This window comes from Nuphar pumila, chromosome 5 (assembly GCF_984573655.1).
Source record: "Nuphar pumila chromosome 5, dmNupPumi1.hap1.1, whole genome shotgun sequence".
In the NCBI taxonomy this organism is placed as follows: domain Eukaryota; kingdom Viridiplantae; phylum Streptophyta; class Magnoliopsida; order Nymphaeales; family Nymphaeaceae; genus Nuphar; species Nuphar pumila.
In genome coordinates this window covers 94,851,628-94,870,529 of record NC_143253.1, presented here as the reverse complement: position 1 = coordinate 94,870,529, position 18,902 = coordinate 94,851,628, and the positions used below count along the sequence as shown (strand labels likewise).

The 18,902-nt window shown below is 37.6% G+C and overlaps 1 protein-coding gene across 3 annotated transcripts in view; it reads right to left on the bottom strand.

Annotated features, from left to right (window-relative positions):
- LOC149837844 (magnesium transporter MRS2-F-like) overlaps positions 1-18,902 on the bottom strand; it is a 107,986-nt gene that overhangs the window by 55,163 nt on the left and 33,921 nt on the right. For all 3 annotated transcript variants that reach the window (XR_016431921.1, XM_090006219.1, XM_090006220.1), the window contains exon 4: positions 13,790-13,935. Coding sequence is in view for 2 of the 3 variants with exons in the window: in XM_090006219.1 (XP_089862345.1) it covers positions 13,790-13,935 (146 nt within the window). In the remaining variant the exon portion in view is untranslated. The remainder of the gene's footprint in view (positions 1-13,789; positions 13,936-18,902) is intronic.

Below are 18,902 nucleotides of genomic sequence, written 5' to 3'. Positions count from 1 at the left end.
TTGAGGTATCACCCTCACATTTGGCACAAAGAAATCTTTGGAAAAAACTTAACGTTCCAAACTTTTGACTTGTAAAGATGTACCATTAGCGGTTGAAACGTAAGAGGTTTTTGAGTTATTATATAAGTCGGATAGCCCATTATCAAGAGGTGTCATATGAAAGGATGCTCTAGAATCACGGATCCAAAAGGACATACCTAGAGGAGAAGAGGAAGCGATGGCGGCACCCAAAGTTGATGGTGATTTGAGTAGAATTTGAAGTGCCTCCGATAGTTGAGCAAGAGAGAAGGAATCCTTCCCTTTGATGGGCCCCTCCTTCTTTTGAGTAGTTCTTCAACGGAAGCAACTTTACTTTTAGGAGCTTCATTTAGCTTACGACAATTAGGTCTTATGTGACCCGGTTCTTGGCAATGATGGCAAATAGCTTTTCTATAGTTGTCATTATAGTTATTTTGCCTTCCAAAGTGTAGAGGCTTGTAAGCTTTCACATGATTGTCGGGTTTAGACACGGCCAAAACTTTATCTCCTCCTTTAATCATGTCAAGACGAGTTTTTTCTTGGCATATCTCGGCTATGGCCTCTTCTAACGGAAGAGGCTTAGATCTATGAAGTAGAGAAGATCTAACTTGTTCATATTCAGGCCTAAACCCATGTAAAAATTGAAAAAAGTGTTCTTTTTCTATTTGTTCTCTCCATAGTTCAACATCTTCACTAGAAACCCATTTTAGTTCTAGTAGAGATAGCTCATCCCATAAGGGTCCAAGGGTGCTAAAGTAATCTCTTACACCCATTTCCCCTTGCTTAATGGTACGAATTTTCTCTTGGAAGAAGAATTGTCTAGCAAGGTCCTTTTGAGTATACATACCTTTCATAAAGAACCATGCTTCGTTTGCCATTCGAAATTTTCCAATGTTGGCGCAAATTTTGAGCTCCACATTGTTCATGAACCATGCAAGAATCTTTGCATGTTTGCTTTCCCAATCTTCAACTTTAGATTGGTGATCTTCAATGACCTTCATGCGAGCATTTCCTTCAAGTGTTTTTTCTTGATCATCGTCCATCTTTGTGAGTTGGAGTTGTGGTTTCGGAATAGTGCCCATAACATATCCCCAAAGCTTTTTATCCTTAGGTTGTTCTCCATGGCAGTGGCCCACATCATGTAGTTGGTACCATTAAGTTTGAAGGAGAGATCGATCTTTTGTTCTCCTTCCATTACAACTCAAGAAAGGATGACAAACCAAGAAAGAGAAATACAATATGCAAACTATAACTAATCAACTAGCTATAGCAAGAATCAAGAGCATAAACCTGGCTCTTATACCATGTAATAAAATACGCGAAAATAAACACAATGTCCTATAATGGACATTCACACATAGAATGCAAAGATCAAGTCCACAATGGACATACACAAAAGCCAACAATGGCTTGCAAACATAAAAATGTTATAAAAGCAAGAAAAAAAAGCCTTACAATGCAAAGGGGTCGACCCTTTTATTTATAGGCAAGAGAGTGAAAGAGAGCGGGAGAAAAAGGGAGGAGTGGGCATTGGAGGGCCCAACAAGGAGTCGTTGGGGGTCCAACGACTCTTGATTGGGACCCCCAATGCAACATGCATTTAATGCATATACAATGAAAATAAAAAAAATAAAAATAAAAATAATAAAGGGAAAATAAAAAGAAGAAAATAGTGAAAAGACTAAAATGCCCCTATTGGGCAGAATTACAGAAATACCCTTGGTCGGGTGTGTATATATATATATATATATATATATATATATATATATATATATATATATTTTAACAATTGCATATGCACGCCCATGTCTTCCAATAATCTTCTCAACCACATAATTTCAGATGTTGTGGTGGCCATGACACGACACTCAGCTTTGGTCAACGACAACAACACCTACTGGTTGCATTTCCAGGACACCAATGAGTTATCTACAAACACACATAAACCTATAGTTGAGCATCTATCATTAGGATCTCCTCCTCAGTCAAAGTCAATATAATCAATTAATTCGAGTGAAGAGGAGGAAGACAAAACAATCCCCTTAGAAACAGAACTTTGCAAATATCGAATGATATATATAATAGACTCATGTGCATAATAGTAGGGGAATGCTGGAATTGACTGGTTGTATGGACTGCATGTGAGATATCAGGTTTGCTAATTGTCAAGTATATGAGGGCTTCAATCATTTGGCGGTAAGGAGTAGGATTATCCACAGGTGTGCCATCATCTATCTTCATTTATGCATTTATCACTTCAAGAGTGTCCATCATTTTCTCATCTGTAATTCAAAACATGTTTATAATGTGAGAAGTAAACTTGGATTGAGTTAGAAAATAGCCACGAGCGGAATATACAACCTCAATCCCTAAAAAAGTATCTAAGAAAGTCTAAATCAGTCATTTCAAAGTTTTGTTTTAAAATATTCTTAATAAAATTAACTCCATGTTTGCCTCTTTTAGTGATGATCATGTCATCAACATAAAGAAGAAGGATAACAATACTTGCATCAGATCTCTTAATAAGCATAGCAGTGTTAGTATAGCAGGAAGTAAAACCTAGTTTAACAATAAAATAACTAAAATGATTGTACCAAGCTTTAGGCGCCTGTTTCAAACTATAAAATATTTTTCTTAAGTGAAGCAACTTTCCAACAAGAACCTCATATCCAGGTGGTGGGTCCATATAAACTTCTTCCTTCAATTCACCATTGATGAAGGGCATTCTTAACATCCAACATCTAATGGTAGCTATAACTATAAGTGTTCTGGTAGAAGTCATCCTAGCTACTAGAGCAAAGGTTTCATCATAATCTATACCATATTCCTGAGAGTATCCCTTAGCCACTAGTCTAGCCTTATGTCTATATAAAGTTTCATCACTCTTGGTTTTAATTTTAAACACCCATCTACAACCTATTATCTTCTTTCCATGAGAAAGACTTCTTCTATCTCAGATTTTTTATTTTTCTAAGGCTTATATTTCATCATTCATAGCACTCATCCATTCAGGACAATTTTTTGCCTGGTCGTATGAAGAAGGTTCAAAGTAAGAAAATATCTTAGCTAGATAAGCTCTATATTAAGGAACAAAGTTTTTATAGGATACAAATCTATCTGAAGGCCTATGTATTCTAGCGGATTTCCTAAGAGTGCTTGGTTCTTTGTTAGAATACTGTTATAAGGCATTCGAATGTCTATCACCGGTTCTTCTTTCATATTGGATAACTAGAGGTCCACCATTAGTGTCATTAGACTCACTATACCGAATGTTGGATCGAGGTTCATCATTAACAACATCATTGTTTAATATATCATCATTACATTTGAGAAATAATTCAAGAAAAGAGTAATCAATATTTTCTTTAATAGGCATATTTAAATCTGTAATATTGCGTATTTTCACACTTAGCCATTTCGGGATTTTTTCAAAAATTTGGCTAAGTCTGGGAGAAAAATCATTTGAACCTCAATTTTGAATCGATGTTTTTGAGTTTGGGTTTGACCCAGGTCTCATCAACTAGGTCTAAACGAGCCAATTGAAACGTGAGAAAAAGTTTTATTTTTGACCTTTAAATTCAAGCAAAATTCAGGTTATTTTCGGGCAAAATTCGGAATTTGATATTCGTGTTATATGTCGTTGGATGCATCTCAAAATTTTGAGCGCAACGATATTTATTTTTCTTGATTCGGGCTACAGTTGAGCCAAAAATCGTGTTATTTTAAAAATTGAGCAGTTTGTCGGGTTGAATTCGGACTTGGATCGGACCGAACCTGATGGATTTGATCCAAATTAATATGAATTTGGACCCTATCCAAGACCCATATTAATCTGGGTTTGATCCAGTTCAAAACCCATTTGGATTTTGGAGATGGATTTGGATCTTGGATCCGGATCCAGACCCAAATCCATGCCTAACGATTTTTCCAACTTTAAATTCATCTAACACCTTTACATTGGAGTTTAATTATGTTAAGAAGCCTCCCACATTATTTTGGTAATTTTTTAAAACTTTCAAAAATTTATTTGTAATTTAATATTAAATAAATAAATAATTTAATGTAATTCCAAAATTTGTATTTTTATGTTTGTTTAGGACTCTTGCAAGAGACCTTAACCATCTCTAGAAACATCTAGGAAGGTTGAGGGACTTAAGAGTCCCTTTTTAAACCAAGTTTTGAAAAGTCAAACTTGAAGAGTTTTAAAAAAATTGGAAACAAAAGAGAGAAAGAGTCATAATAAAGGAGAGATAAAGTGAGGAAAATAGAGGAAAAAGGAAGAGGAGGAGTTTGGGCCATCTCCAACCATTTACCCACGTTTTTCAATATCTACCATCGTTTTCTTTATCTCAGATTCATGGTACAGGTTCTTCTCTTGTTTACGATGAGAAAAAGACCATGAATTTGTATTTCATGCAATATTTTCGATAAAAATCCATGAGAGAGAGTAAACTTACTATTTACTCCAAGATCCATGGTTAAAATTAATGTATTGGCATTGTTTGTGTGTGTGTGTGCTGATATATATATATATATATATATATATATATATATATATATATATATATATATATATATATATATATATATATATATATATATATAAGGTGTCAATGCTCCAAAACAAAATTTCTGTACTAGTGGATGCACATGTTAAAAACAGATATTTTGTTTTGGTTCTTGCTCATGAAGGACCCACTTATATCATTACATGATCCATGTCAAATTTGTTATTATGGATGCACACGAAATCTTGAACGCAGGAATCCATATATGTATGTTTTTCTTTTATTGTAATGCAAATCTGTTAGTGCATGCATGATCAAGTGTATTTGAGCATACACATAAGCACTTAAAGCTTTAAACCCTGTTTACGTATAGGCACATATGACAGCAACTTTATCAAAAAAAAAAATCTGGGTTGAGTGGTTCGGCAGGAACCGACCTGGGTCCTGCTCAGCTTAGCCGAGTGGCTAGGCTGGTGCAGGCCTAGCAGACCTGCCAGGCCAGCCACTCGACCTGGGCTGGTGGTTTCCCGAACAAAAAAAAAAACAGGTTTTAAAACAGTGGGGCACATCTGACCTACAGTGGGCTGAGCCATGGGCGTCAGCCCCCAGCCGACTGGGTCGGCTGGGCAGAGTAACTGACCCAGCCGACTGAGTCGGCTGGGTGGGGTTTGGCTGCGTGCCAGACCCAGCCGACCAGTCGGCTGGGTCATGTGTTCTAAAAAAAAATATGTGACGAAACATGTGTTGTGGATTTTGAATTTTTAAAAGTTTTGCAAGGGTAGGTATTCTAAACACATGTTAAGGATACATACAGGTTTCATAATCGACTGTATGCTAAATGTGTGCATAAGTGAGAGTTGAATTAGCTCATGAAACTTGCAGTTATACTTGAAATTTTTTCCAGATTTACTATCCATAATATATTCAGCCTTTGCATATAAAGAATAATATGTTTTACTTTCCGGTATTAGATACGCTATGTTGAATCAAAGCATTATTGCAAGACCCCATCCTATGCATGTGTATACCTTAATTTGATGTGTTTGGCAATTGCGCCATTACTTGAATATTTACATGTTTAATTAAAATGCGTATTTCATGAAAGCTTGCATGCAACATGAAACATTTGAATTAAGGCATGCATTGGTTATGAATGTGTGTATTGAATGGAAACATGCATTGAACTTGAATACAACACTCATGCACATCTCAAAAAGGGTTTTGCATACATGAGTGTGTGTTGGAAAGCCTGTGGAATGAATGCATATTGGCATGTGAATAATGATTTTTGCTTATGAATGGGTCATATGGGTTGTGTGAGCCTTGAGCATGTGTTACTCTTTGTTTTAGTTGTTAAATGCATTGGAAAAATCAAATGTGATATTATTGTTCTTATTGCACTATTCCATGATGTCACGGGCTGTAGTCCCGTAAAGAGCTTGGCATGTTGATTTGCAAGCTTATGTTATTAATTCTGCATGTTGATTTGCAAATGTAAAAAAGATGAATTAATAACAAGATAAAAGAAAGCAAAGAACAATGAAATTTATGTTTCCTTGATGTCCCTTCTTTAGTGTGGGTGTAAAACCCGAAATTTTTTGCTACCAAATTTTTTGTTTATATTACAAAATATTTTAAAATATGCAAATTGGGCCTAGATCCACATTTCGGATCTAGGACCCATAAAGGGGTAATTAGGAATACATGATATCAACCATGATTTAATAACATTAATAATAATAAATAGATAAAATTTTAATTATAAAATTAATTTGAGGATCCACAGTTGGATCCATTTGGATCCAACTTGTGGGTCCATATCATTTAGGGTCGGGTTACGGGTCTCGGGTCCAGACCCGAGCCGCACCCTCTGTAAAAAAAAAACTTTTTAAAGAAAAGGGGCAACCCGATAAGGGTTGCCCGATAAAGTTGTAACAGAAAAAGAAAGGGGGGCAGGGGGGGGGGGGTTACGCAAGGCGTAACCAACCCCGCGCCTCTCGGCAGAGGAGGGGGTCTGGGCCGATAAAAGGAGGAGTGGAGAGAGGGCTTTGCCCTCTTCTCTTGAGCTCTCCCTCTTCCCCCGTCTCTCTCTCTCTCTCTCTCTCTCTCAGTGTGCGCACGCCGGAGGGAGGTCTTGTCGCCGGCGAGCTTTGGCCACCAGCAACCACCAAAGGTCACGGCAGCAGTGAGGAGCGTCAGCCGCGGTCCTGCTTTCGCGTCCCCAGCCTCCGATCGCAGGAAAATTCTTCAAAAAAGGTACGGGTCTTCGTTGAATCTTGGTGAGGGATCGAACAGGGGTTCGATTTCGAGTAAGGGTTTGAGATGAGAAGCCACGGAAGTCTGTTAGATGGCTACCTTCTGGGTTTTCAAGAATCGATGGGGTTATTTTGGTCTAACCCTAACCCATAAAATACCTAAATCAGGCCGATAAGGGGGGGAAAAGAGGGGTCGGCTGAGGTAGTGGATGGCCCAGCCATGGAGGTCCCGAGTTCCTTATAGGGATACCCCAGATTTGGGGGTTTCTCAGTTAGGAAACGAGAAACCCCATGGTACCTATTGAATTCATGCGAAGAACCCCAAATCTTCAATTAGAGGGATTTCAGTTTTAGGTTAACAGGTAAGGGAATGTAGAGGCTTTTTAGGTTTTAGATTTCTTTACTGAAAAAGGGGATTTCCTCCTGGTCTCAGCTTCCTGACAGGGGGGGTTTCGTTTGACTTAACACCTGCCAGGTTAAACAACCTTTTAAGTTAATAGGATGTTAGAAAAAAAAAAAAAGGGAAATGGTGGATTTCGGATTTTCCCTAACAGAAGGGTTTTGTTCATGTGATGAACCTATACATACATATATATATATATATATATATATGAAGGGGGTATCTCAATTGGGTCGAATTTGTAGTTCTTGTGAAAGCAGTCACTATTTATTTACTTATGTATTTATGGCATACTGTCTCTTTACGTTTGATCTGATAAAGGACTGAATTTGTCCCTTTCCTTGCGGATATGCTTCTCAGTGTAAAATTTAAGTAGCTATGTTATGATCTGACATGCTTTGCATTGACTGATGTTCAAAAAATCAAGATTTTTCCTTCTGTTAATCGAATTTCAGAATGTAGGAATAAATAACAAGTAAATACAATACATAATATAGTTAGACAATGAAATTAAACCAGAATGTTCTACCTGTCATACATAGTTGTGGACCTGTCCATCTGAAATCAACATTTGTGGCTGTTGAACCACGTTTTAAATGGATATTTCATTGTATTCTATATAATTCTAGTGAAAACTCTCGTTATTTAATGTTAGATGCATGATTTGACTAAGGTATATTCATTTAGTTATCATGTGAATAGCTTATGGGGTTATATGCTTTTTAATATGTTGTTCAATATGTGGTGGCATCGAGAGTATTACTGGCATTATAAAAACTGTATTTTTCTCTCCTGAAAATCTATGGCATTTCAGTATGATGGGTTGATATGCAGTCGGTTGGACTGAATGGACTGAATAAATTGAATGGACTGAATGAACTGAATGGACACATAAAACTGAATTTAATACATACTGTGACTTGCCTCGTTGTCTCTAGCTGAACATTATATTCTTGTTCAGAATTCTACGAGTGATTTAAAGGTTGGTATATTGGTTGCCATGGATGTTTATGATTTCAATTGACTGATATGAATCAGGTTTAATGAAAATATGTTCCAGAATTTATAAATATTGTGTATGTTTTAAATTCTGATATGAATAAAGGAAAGTCTTGAAACCTACACACACCTATCTATGGGTTAAGAATATGCTGGAATGTTAGTTAGAAGAAGGTCATGTAACTGTTATTGTTATGGTACTCATGAGTGTGAGCATGATTCGGTTATTGATGTTTCTTCTTGAGCATGTATGCTTGATGGATATGTGAAAGTTTACATGTACACTCACGCACTCAAAAGAAATGTGCATTGGTTAATACACGTATATGATGTAGTTACCACACATAATGAAAATGCATATGATTGAGTAATTACATGCATATGGTTGGGTTATGTTTGCATGAGTACACATGCTTTTGGCACTTTGGCCTAGTGTTATGAATGAAACACTATTTTGGTTTTGTTATGGGATGCATCGATGGCCTAAATGGACCATCATCGGCCTGGAGAGCCGTGGGTTTGGTTTTCTTTCACATATGTTTTTAACTGCATCACTTAAACCACATAAGATGGTTTGGCACATTACTACACTGTTCTAGTTGATTTTACGGGCTAGAGTTCCGTAAGGGTCCCCGCAAGGGAGGATGCGGGTTTTCATTTTACTTTTTCATATGGTGTTACAAACTTAAAAAGTTAACTGTAATAAAAAAATAAAATAAATAAGAACAGTGTAATATACATTCTGGGATATCTCATCTGGAGTATGAGAATCTTAGAGATCCGGTCTTGGGGAGACTGTGAGGATACAAAAACTCTGTGTGCTGTAATTTTGTCCCCTGAACCCGATATTGAGGTTCTTTCTCCTGGCCACGGTTTTAGGGAGAGTCCGCCACTTTACCCGGGAGTGGTGTGTTTGACACAGCTGTTGTTTATGGTACCAAGGAAGTGGCACTTGTGGGCGTGGGGTGTCCCTTGTGTCCCCGACATTAGACGTGGAGGTCTAATGTTCCGAAGGTGATTCGGTTGAGGGCTAAGTTGGAACCCAGTAATAAAATACAAATTGTGTGTTAAGCTACCCTGATAACCTACTTGACCTCGAGGATTGTACCCGTTTGGTGTATCCGCGGGCAACGGTAATTAAAAAGAGGAACTTAAAGTTGTGTGCATTTAATATGGCATGCATATGGAAAGATGGAACTTAAATGAAAGATAACAGAAGAAATCATGCATTGCACATAATCATGCATTTTCCTGTTATGCATTAGATCATGCATGTTTGAATCATTCTCTATATCATGACATGATTTGGTGGTAGTATATGATTTACTTCTTGAAATCATGCTGCAAGGTTTGGTTATTTAGTTCTTGATATATGGTACTGTTTTACTGTTCTTGACTGGTGAGCATATGTAATTGTTGGTAGGTATGGAAATTTGAATGCTGCAAATTTTATAACTGCATTCACTCAAATTATTGCATGAAATCTTATCCATGTTCTTTGTCTCACCTGGTTTCTTTAGAAGTAGTTGTGCACAGAATTTCGGTTCTGACACCCTACTTTGTTGGTTTTTCACAGAAAATGGTGAACAGTGAAGTTGGACATGCATCTGGCGATGGATGAGAGTCATACTTGAGCTTGACTGCTTCAGCAGGGGACATAGTGGCTCTTTCTTCAATCCTTCTTGTTTTTTTTCAGTTGTTACTTTACTTTCAGTTGCATAAAACATTGTCTCTACAATTTACTCTTATTCATAAATAAATGAAATTGCTTTGGTTCTTATAGATGATGGTTGCAACTTCGTTTGTGGTGTTTGGGCTATCCAGTTGGAATTGGAACTGTGAGGACCCAGGTCTCTGAGAAGTTTTCCGCATTGAAAAAATAAAATTATTCCGCATTTTTAAAGGGTATGGATTGGGGTCGTTACAGTGGAAATCTTGGATATTGCGATTTTGGGAAAACCGTGAGGATACTAAAACTCTGTGTGCATTGTTGTTGCCCCTGAACCCGATATTGAGATCCTTCTCTTAGCCACGGTTTTATAGAGAGTCTGTCACTTTGCCTGAGAGTGGTGTGTAGACAAAGTTGTTGTTTTGGTATATCAAGAAAAGTGGCACTTGTAAATGATGATGTTCCTGGTGTCCTCGACATTAGATGTTAATTTCTAATGTTCCGATAGATGGTGCTATTTTCTGATATCGATCGAGAACTAACTTTGAAATCCAGTAATAAAATACAAATTGTGTGCTAAGTTACCTTGGAAAGATAATAAATTATGCATGCATTGCATTGAAATCATGCATATTCCTGCTATGCATTAGATCATGTATATTTACTTGTTCCCTTAACTGTGATATATTGATGAATGCATGATGTTGTTCCTTAATGCATGTTAAATGTCTTTAATGCTTAGATTATGATCTTTGTTGTTATTAAATGTTTTCTCATGCTTAATCAATATTCTCTATTGCATAAATGATTATTTGAATTATGAATGTGATATATTTATGTCCCTCTAAAATATTGCATGAATCTTATTTATGTTTTTTTTACTTATTTGAATCATTAGAGGGACCTGTACGCAGGATTCTTTGGATTCTGACACCTTACTTTTTGTGTTTTTCGCAGCCTCAGATGCCTAGTGGGGTGACCTGCTTCTGAGAAGAGTCACGAGGGGACCACACGACTACATGGCAGATTCTTTGAACGACGGCTCTTTCATTTTGCTTTTTTTACTTTTAATTAATTATGTCCCAAACTCTTTACATTTGAATAAATGAAGTTTGGTTTGATCATGGTTTAGTATGAAAGATGAGTATAAGATCCCTTGTAGTGGTGGTTGTGTTTTACATTTGAATACTCTTTACATTTGAATAAATGAAGTCTCTGAGATTGTTTATGCACTTGCTTTAAAAAAAATCGCATTTTTTAAGGGGTATGAGTTGAGGTCGTTACAAAATAAAAGAAATTTTATTGTTTTATAAAGGTAACATTCCTTGATATATAGAGTTTATCATGTTTAAAATCATATCTAAATTTTTTTTTGGGTATTCTCATAACCAAGAAAAATACAAGGAATGGCTCTTGGTGAAAGTTTGTCATTTTTATTTGTAAAGACACAACATTTACACCCCAATGTCCTTAGTCTGAAATAGTCAGGGTTAGTTGTATAAAGTTTTTCATAGGGAGAAATATTTTAAAGTTTAATTAAAGGAAGTCTGTTTATGAGATAAACAGAAGTAAGCCCAAAAGTATTTTGGAACATGTTTAGATATAAGCAAGGTTCTAATGGTTTCCACTTGTCTAGGCCTTCGTTGGCATTGTAATTATGTGCTCTTGTTTCATTATAGATTCTTCACACATGCTTTCCATAAATAGGGATAACACTTTTGCATGTCTCATTTTTCATGCCTTAATGGCCCCTTTTGTAATCCAAGAGAGCCTTCTCCCTCACATTTCCCTTAAGGAGTTCTTTCTTTGGCAACACCATCTTCTCCACAAATAGATTTAGTGAGAATAGGTTGAGGTTTCTATAGGGAACCATCAACATATTCTTATAAATCTTTGCCAATCAAGATCCTCTTAATAGCGGTAGCCCATATATTATAGTTTTTTTCATCAAATTTGACGAAAACAACCGTAACCACTTCATTTTCAGCCATTGCACCAAGAAATGATAGAAAATAAGATGTAGAGAGAGAAGAGAAAGAGAAGGGACAATGAAGGTGGAGGCATGCTTCCCGAGGCAATGAAGTTCATGATCTCTCGTTCCTCCTTCACGTATTCTTGAGTGGATTCTCCTTAACTTCAAATGTACCTCTCGCTCTGATACCATGTAATGAAATGAGCAAGGTAATACAAGAGTCTCTTATGGGCTAAAAAAAACACAATAGCAATTATCAGATACCTCTTATGGGTCAATACAAGATAACAATCATATAAGCTACATAGGGGCCAAACAACAAACATAAAAATATAGGATCTTATAGAGAGAGAAGGGCTTGAAAAAGCATTACATACAAGAGGGGATTCATCCCTTATTTATACACAAAAGAGAGGAACTAGAGCCATTGAGAATGCTCCCAACGGCTAGAAATATAACAGTTGGGAGCACTACCAACAGCTCTATTTCAAGGGCATTATAAGGTTTATAATGCCCTTGATAAAAAGAATAAAATCCAAAAATAAGAAAGAAATATAGTTGTTGGAAGCACTCCCAACAGTTCTATTTCAAGGGCATTATAAGATCTATAATGCCCTTGATAAAAAGAATAAAATCCAAAAATAAGATAACCCTAAAGTGCCCCTAATGAACACAACTATTTACATTAGGTGAAACGACTAAAATACCCCTAATGGGTTTTACTTATTAAATCAAGAAATATATACATATATTAATATGTGTATATATATGTGCATACAGAACACTATAAGCACACACACACACACACACACACACACACACACACATATATATATATATATATATATATATATATATATATATATATATATATATATATATATATATATACTTTAACAATTACAAGGTTCCACTATAAGAAGAAAAAAATGAAAATATTCGGCCATGCTCAACCTTCTACATGTGGATACATACCCTGAGTCAGTCAAGGCTAGATGACCAGGACCACCAGGTGTTCTTCCTTCTTGCTTCAACCACACTAGAAAAGTATAGGGATGATGGACAAACATATAATAGCACAACTGATCAAGAACCTAAGGTTAGGGGCAAACTTGAGCTGAGTTCCATGTCTAAAAGGTTGACATCCCCCATCAAAGCCTATTGATTGCAATATAAAAAAATGACAATACAACTATTTTTTTGGTAAAACAGACACATGCCAGCACCACACACAATGAGAGAAATATGCATTGCACCTTAGTCCAATCTTTTGTGTACTTACGTTTCTTATGAGGGACATTTTAGTTTTTTATTGCTCCCAACATGTTCTCATTGCAGAATTTGGAGTACTTGCACTTATACAGTTTAAGAATTAATGTTCCAATCTATTACTCATGACATGGAATCGGAATGTAGGGTTTCTCCATGACCACATAGCAGGAAGCATAACATGGCACCACTATACGAACACATGTTCCCATGTAAAGTTCTATAATATAAACACTTTATTTAATAATACTTTCTTTAATGAGCCTAAGCTAGTCAAACTAGTCAAATCCATTGTATGCTTAAACTCAGTTCGTTTACCAAACAAGATGCAAATCACACTCACAATCAACATTTTTATTAAATAAACAAGTATGAGCTACACCCTTATGGAGCCCAAGCCACTCTTGATTTAGCCAAACATCAAAATGTAGATCTAGACGAATGAAATCCATAAAGATCGCCAACCAAAGAACAAAACTTCCAGTGAAAAATAACTCCAATTTAAAGGAAATATTGACAAATAAAGATAAAAAAATCAACGTGCTCCAAAATAGTGTTTTTCCATGTCATCTCTGAATTATAGCCTAAAGATAGATATTTATTCAATTCAAATATGAGAACCTTCGAAAAAATTCATTAATATGAAAAGATTTTGTCAACTGCACACGTCACATAGAAGTGATTGCAATAGACACTTGCCTTTCATCATCTAGAGAATGTTCATCATTTTCAAAATCAACATTTGAGGAGGTCTCACCCACTTCTTGATGAAGAAGCTTATCAGTCAGATACATCTCAGCCATATGTGTATCATCATCCAGTAAATGCTCAAGCTCGTCCCTAACCTAATTAAACATGAAAAGCAATTTCCACACATGCAAATAGTTGTCTCGTAGAGCAAAAAAGAGATGTCTTTTTGCATAAAGAAGAAAACTGTATGCCATAAATTCATCAAGTCAACAGTATTTTTTGGAGAATGAATGTCAGTACCATCTGAATAATTTACTATAAGAAAATGCACTTCATTAGTCTCATTACAATCCAAAATTATGTAAAAGAGGTTGCACGTGTTACATAGTGAAAATGACTTTATTATTTACATATGCTTTTCAGACATTATCAAAGATGCATCAACCTAAAATAACTAAGGTTGCTTCTGCATCCATACTACTTGAACCAAAGAACCAACTTTTGAGTTTAAGCACCTATCCACTTAATATCTCCAAAATAGCAGCGAAAAGGATTATGAACCCTATGACAGTGCCTAATTATCACAGACTCTGCATAATTTTAAAGAATGCATTACCTACTAAATATAAAGTATAAACCAATAACATAACTTGGTTTACTTTTCTCCATCTAAATAAACATCATGCAGAGGCTAGTGTTGGATCAGCAGCCACGCATGTAAAACCTTGTCAAATCCAATGGAAGACCATGTAGATCGGAGAAGTTTTGATGATGATGATGAAATTAGTGTCTTTCGTGCTTGTGATTGCTGCATATACAAATATATCCATAAAAAAGTTAATTTCAAGTTGACCTCTAGCTTCAGTGGAATTTTTTATCTTTCATGCTGCTCAAGTGTAATACCTGTGGATTTTATCATATAAATAAACTTGAAATTTATCTCCATAAGCTAGTACAAGGATAATTCTATCATTTTATTTGTATCTCTGATTTGGATCCTCCATTTCATAGTCATATTTGATATTGGATCCAGGACGAATGGTGTGGATCCGCGAAGTTTGAATTGAAATTTTAATGTGAAATTTTCTATATCGGGCCTACAACACTTTAGTGGGATTTGTATAGCTTATGCAATGTTTGGATCCACATTATTTCATTTGGATCCTGGACATCGGAGGTTTAAATATTGTAGGGATCCAATTAAAATTCTTACGTTTGGATTCATCATGAATTGTTTGGATCCATGCATATTAATTTGGATCCATGATTCAAAATCATAGTAAGAAGAAAACTTTGGATCATTGGACCCAGATTTCTTAAAGGGTTTTATGAGCACGACGGATCTTGGGCCATAATAAGTTAGTTGAGATCCATGATAATGTACTTGGGTCCAAAGAAATCGAGTTTGGGTTTATATTCAAAAATTTAAATATTAATACTTTAAAACTTTTAAAAGAAGATCCAAATCTGTGGATGGATTTGGATAAGCCCAAAATTTTGGAACCCAAAAAGATAAATGGGTCGCGGGTCACGGTTGATCCAAATTCGCACGTACATGTGTGTTAAATGAAAGGTTAAAAAAAATGGTTCACGTTAAAAACGATACTGTTAAGGTTAAGAGGTGAAGTATGTTAAAAAAAATCGTGAGAAAAGGGGGAGGCTTCAATAGGGAACCCTAATCAAAACTTTTAAGGGGGAGTGGCGTTAAACCCTTGTCACGCAGAACGTGGAGAGGAGGGGGAAACCGACCCCCATGACCCCTCTACTTCCCCATTCTCTCCAACCGACACTCTCCCTCTTCTTAATGTGCATCCTCCCTCCCACTCGTTACTTCTTCTCTTCCGTTTCCACTCATTAACTCTCTATTTGGCGCATGATTTGGGGAAAGGCGCACTGCACCAAATCCACTGTAGCAAGGGGTGGAATCAGGGAAAAAGCTTAAAAAGAGGTAGGTTTTTCCTATGGTTTCTGCAGAGTGCTTGTCTCAAGCCTGATATAAGGTACTCCTCAGCCCATTCGAGTAGGTTTAACCTATACAAGGGCAGAATCTTGGTTCTGCAAGCGTGCTCTACACAATTTTTTTTCTGGTTTAGCACGTATTGATTTTTAAGAAAGCCGGTATTGAAGCTTTATTTTTGTCTAAATGCAAATCTGTGCACATGTGAACCGACACTCAGAGAGGTTTTTAATTAGATTTTGTTGTTCGTTGAGACGACCTAGGGTGTTGTCTATCAGATGGCTTGACGAATTCAGTCTTATTAGAGTAATTCGTTTGCTGGAAAAAAATGTTTCATATATGCTGAATGTTGTACTGTAACGCCCCAAATTTCAAACTTGCGAACCTTTTCAGAAAATAGGCAAGAGACTAGAAATATCTCTTTCCTTCAGAGTTTGTTTATAAAATCAGCGGAAGACTATTCTTTTGTTAAATTCAGAAAGGCAAGTTGTCAACTTTGGGCGCGTTAGCTAAAAGAACCAAAACGCACAAACCATGCTACTTGCAAGACACTTGGAAAAGCCACTTCCATTAAAAGAAGTTTTCAAATAGTACAAAATTCGGATATCCGAAGGAAAAACCGTTACAAAACACAAACGTCCAGGACGCGAGCTAAGAGTAGGAAGAAGAAAGTCTTGAAGCCATCTTGCCATCGCGCCATCGTCCGTGGTGTACCTAATCATCACCTATACCCATAGAATGGGTTAGTTTCGCGAAAAACTAGTAGGTGCACAAGAGAGACTACAGGAAACTGAATTATGTACATTTAATTCAGTTTGCTAAGCAGTTTAAAGCAGATATGCAGTTAAACAGGTAAGCAGTGCAAACGGGTAAGTAGTGCAAGCGAGTAAGCAGTGCAAACGCGTAAGTAGTGCAAGCGAGTAAGTAGTGCAAGCGCGTAAGTAGCGCAACTGTCAAAATATAGCAAGACGATTCATTTGATCGTACGCTGTGAACTACCACGCAACACACAAGTCTCACGACCCAACAACCAGTGTGAACAAACTTTATGTTTCGATATTACTGGCATGCGGGTACGCGCAGGCAAAACGTAGAAACAACTGAGACTAGTGTGGGCGTCTGTTATTCTATGTATTTTCAATAACCCGAATAGATAGTTGAGTTCGCTCCTAAAGAGACGAATTTAGCCGAGAGAGCATTCCCCAAAGGCAGATAAGCAGTGTCACGGATGCATCCAACTTCTGCAGAAGTGTTGAGCTAACTATTGTAGCCCCTTTCCCCTAACTCCAATGACTGGGGAGGCCGGATCATTGCCCGTGGGGTGGTTGTTAACAACCTGTCCATTGAAGTTTTGTACCGCTCTATCATCTCCCTTTACAGACAACAAGAAGCGAATGGGTGCATTAGGGGTTGCTTAACTAACGACTCATTTTATGCTGTGGTCTTTAAACCACTCGAGCATCTTGCCTGTGAAGGTGAATCAATCACCATTTAAGTGATTACAGCATTGTGCATTTAGCACTATTCGAAGTCGCACGACCGTCTCATCCGATTATCGCAGTACTAGCGTGTAGTGCACAACTACAAGTACTCTAGGATGAAAGGGGTATAGCTCATCAATAGGAGCCTCAACAGGAGTTTTTCACAAAGATGTAATGTTTATCAAACTTTACTTTTGACATTCTTTATCTTTTGAAATAGCTAGCAGCTTGTGCCAACATTTGGCATGCGATTTTCCAGAACTCATCCGCTATCGGGGTATCTACATGCCTCACATGACTCGATACCGGCCTCGATAGACGGGATACGGGTTTCTCAACAGAACTCCCGCTAAGAAGTTCGCTCGAACCCCAAATCGTCTACAGGACTGCGTACTCGAAGAACCTGAATCCCTGCTAGGGATCCCTCTCTTTCGACGATGATGAATCGCTAAGCTCCTGACTCAACTCTTGTTGTAAGAGGGAGAGCAGTAAATATCTCTTGCATCCTCCACGAGGATGCCTCAAAAGCGTATACAATGAGCGAAAACCTAAGTGTCATCTGCAATAGCAAGGCAGTAACAACACATATGCAAAAGCAAGAGCCTGGGCGCAAAGCGCGACGGCAAAGTAAAGACTGTAAACAGAAGTGCAACGAAAGGCCTTGACGCAATGCGCGACGGCAAGTAAAGACTGTAAGTAGGAGTGCAACGAAAGGCCTCGACACAATGCGCGACAGCAAGTAAAAACATGACAGAAAGTAAAGGACAAGGATTGCGAAACTGCGTCCTTGAGTTAAGTGCATACTCGTATAAATATATATATTTGTATATATATATTTATTTAATGGTCACTTTTAGTTTAATTGAACTTAATTCAATTATCCAAGTCCTCTGTGCAATCTTCCCCTACCTCAGAGAGTTGCAAGCTTGCTGACGTCTGCGGGTGTAAACGATTGATGGCTCGGGTCGCAGAGCGCGAGCGGAATCCGTCGTAACTGCAAATATGTGATATTAACATGCAACCAAGACAAAAGCAAAAACAAGGAGAAGGTTCAACTTCTCCGATACATAGGGCTGGGGCAGGGCCGAACGACTCTTGCCACCAAAAGAATAGGTGCAAGGGCCATCGGCCCCTGCTGGTTATTTAAAAAGGCAGGGGCCCGTGCTGGAAATTTAAAAAGGGCCTGCTGGAAAAGTACAAAGGGCAGGGGCCTTCGACCCCTCTGGAATAGTAAAAGGGGCAAGGGCCGCCCCTGCTGGAATAGTAAAAAGGGGCAGGGGCCAATGGCCCCTGCCAAGAAAATGAGCAGAGAGAGAGAGAGGTGCAGTGGCCAACAACCCCCCTGCGGTTATGTCACATGGGTGCGGGCGCGGGTGCGGGTGCGGGTGCGAGTGCGGGGATTCGGCACTTCCAAAAAACCCGGGTGCGGGGGTGCGGCAGGGGCAAAAATGTAATATATATATATATAAGGGAGTCGGGGGATTCCCCCGACGCGGGTTTTTTCAAATTTCATTTTATATACAGCTGCACCCACCCATCTTGTCAGGAGAACAGTGAATACTAATAGCCAACAAGGCTACCACCATCATTATCATTTATTATGGAGAGAGAAAATCCTTTACGAAAAAGAAGGATTAGGAGCAGCAGCTGCTGTCAGCAGATGTCTATCATTTATTATGGAGAG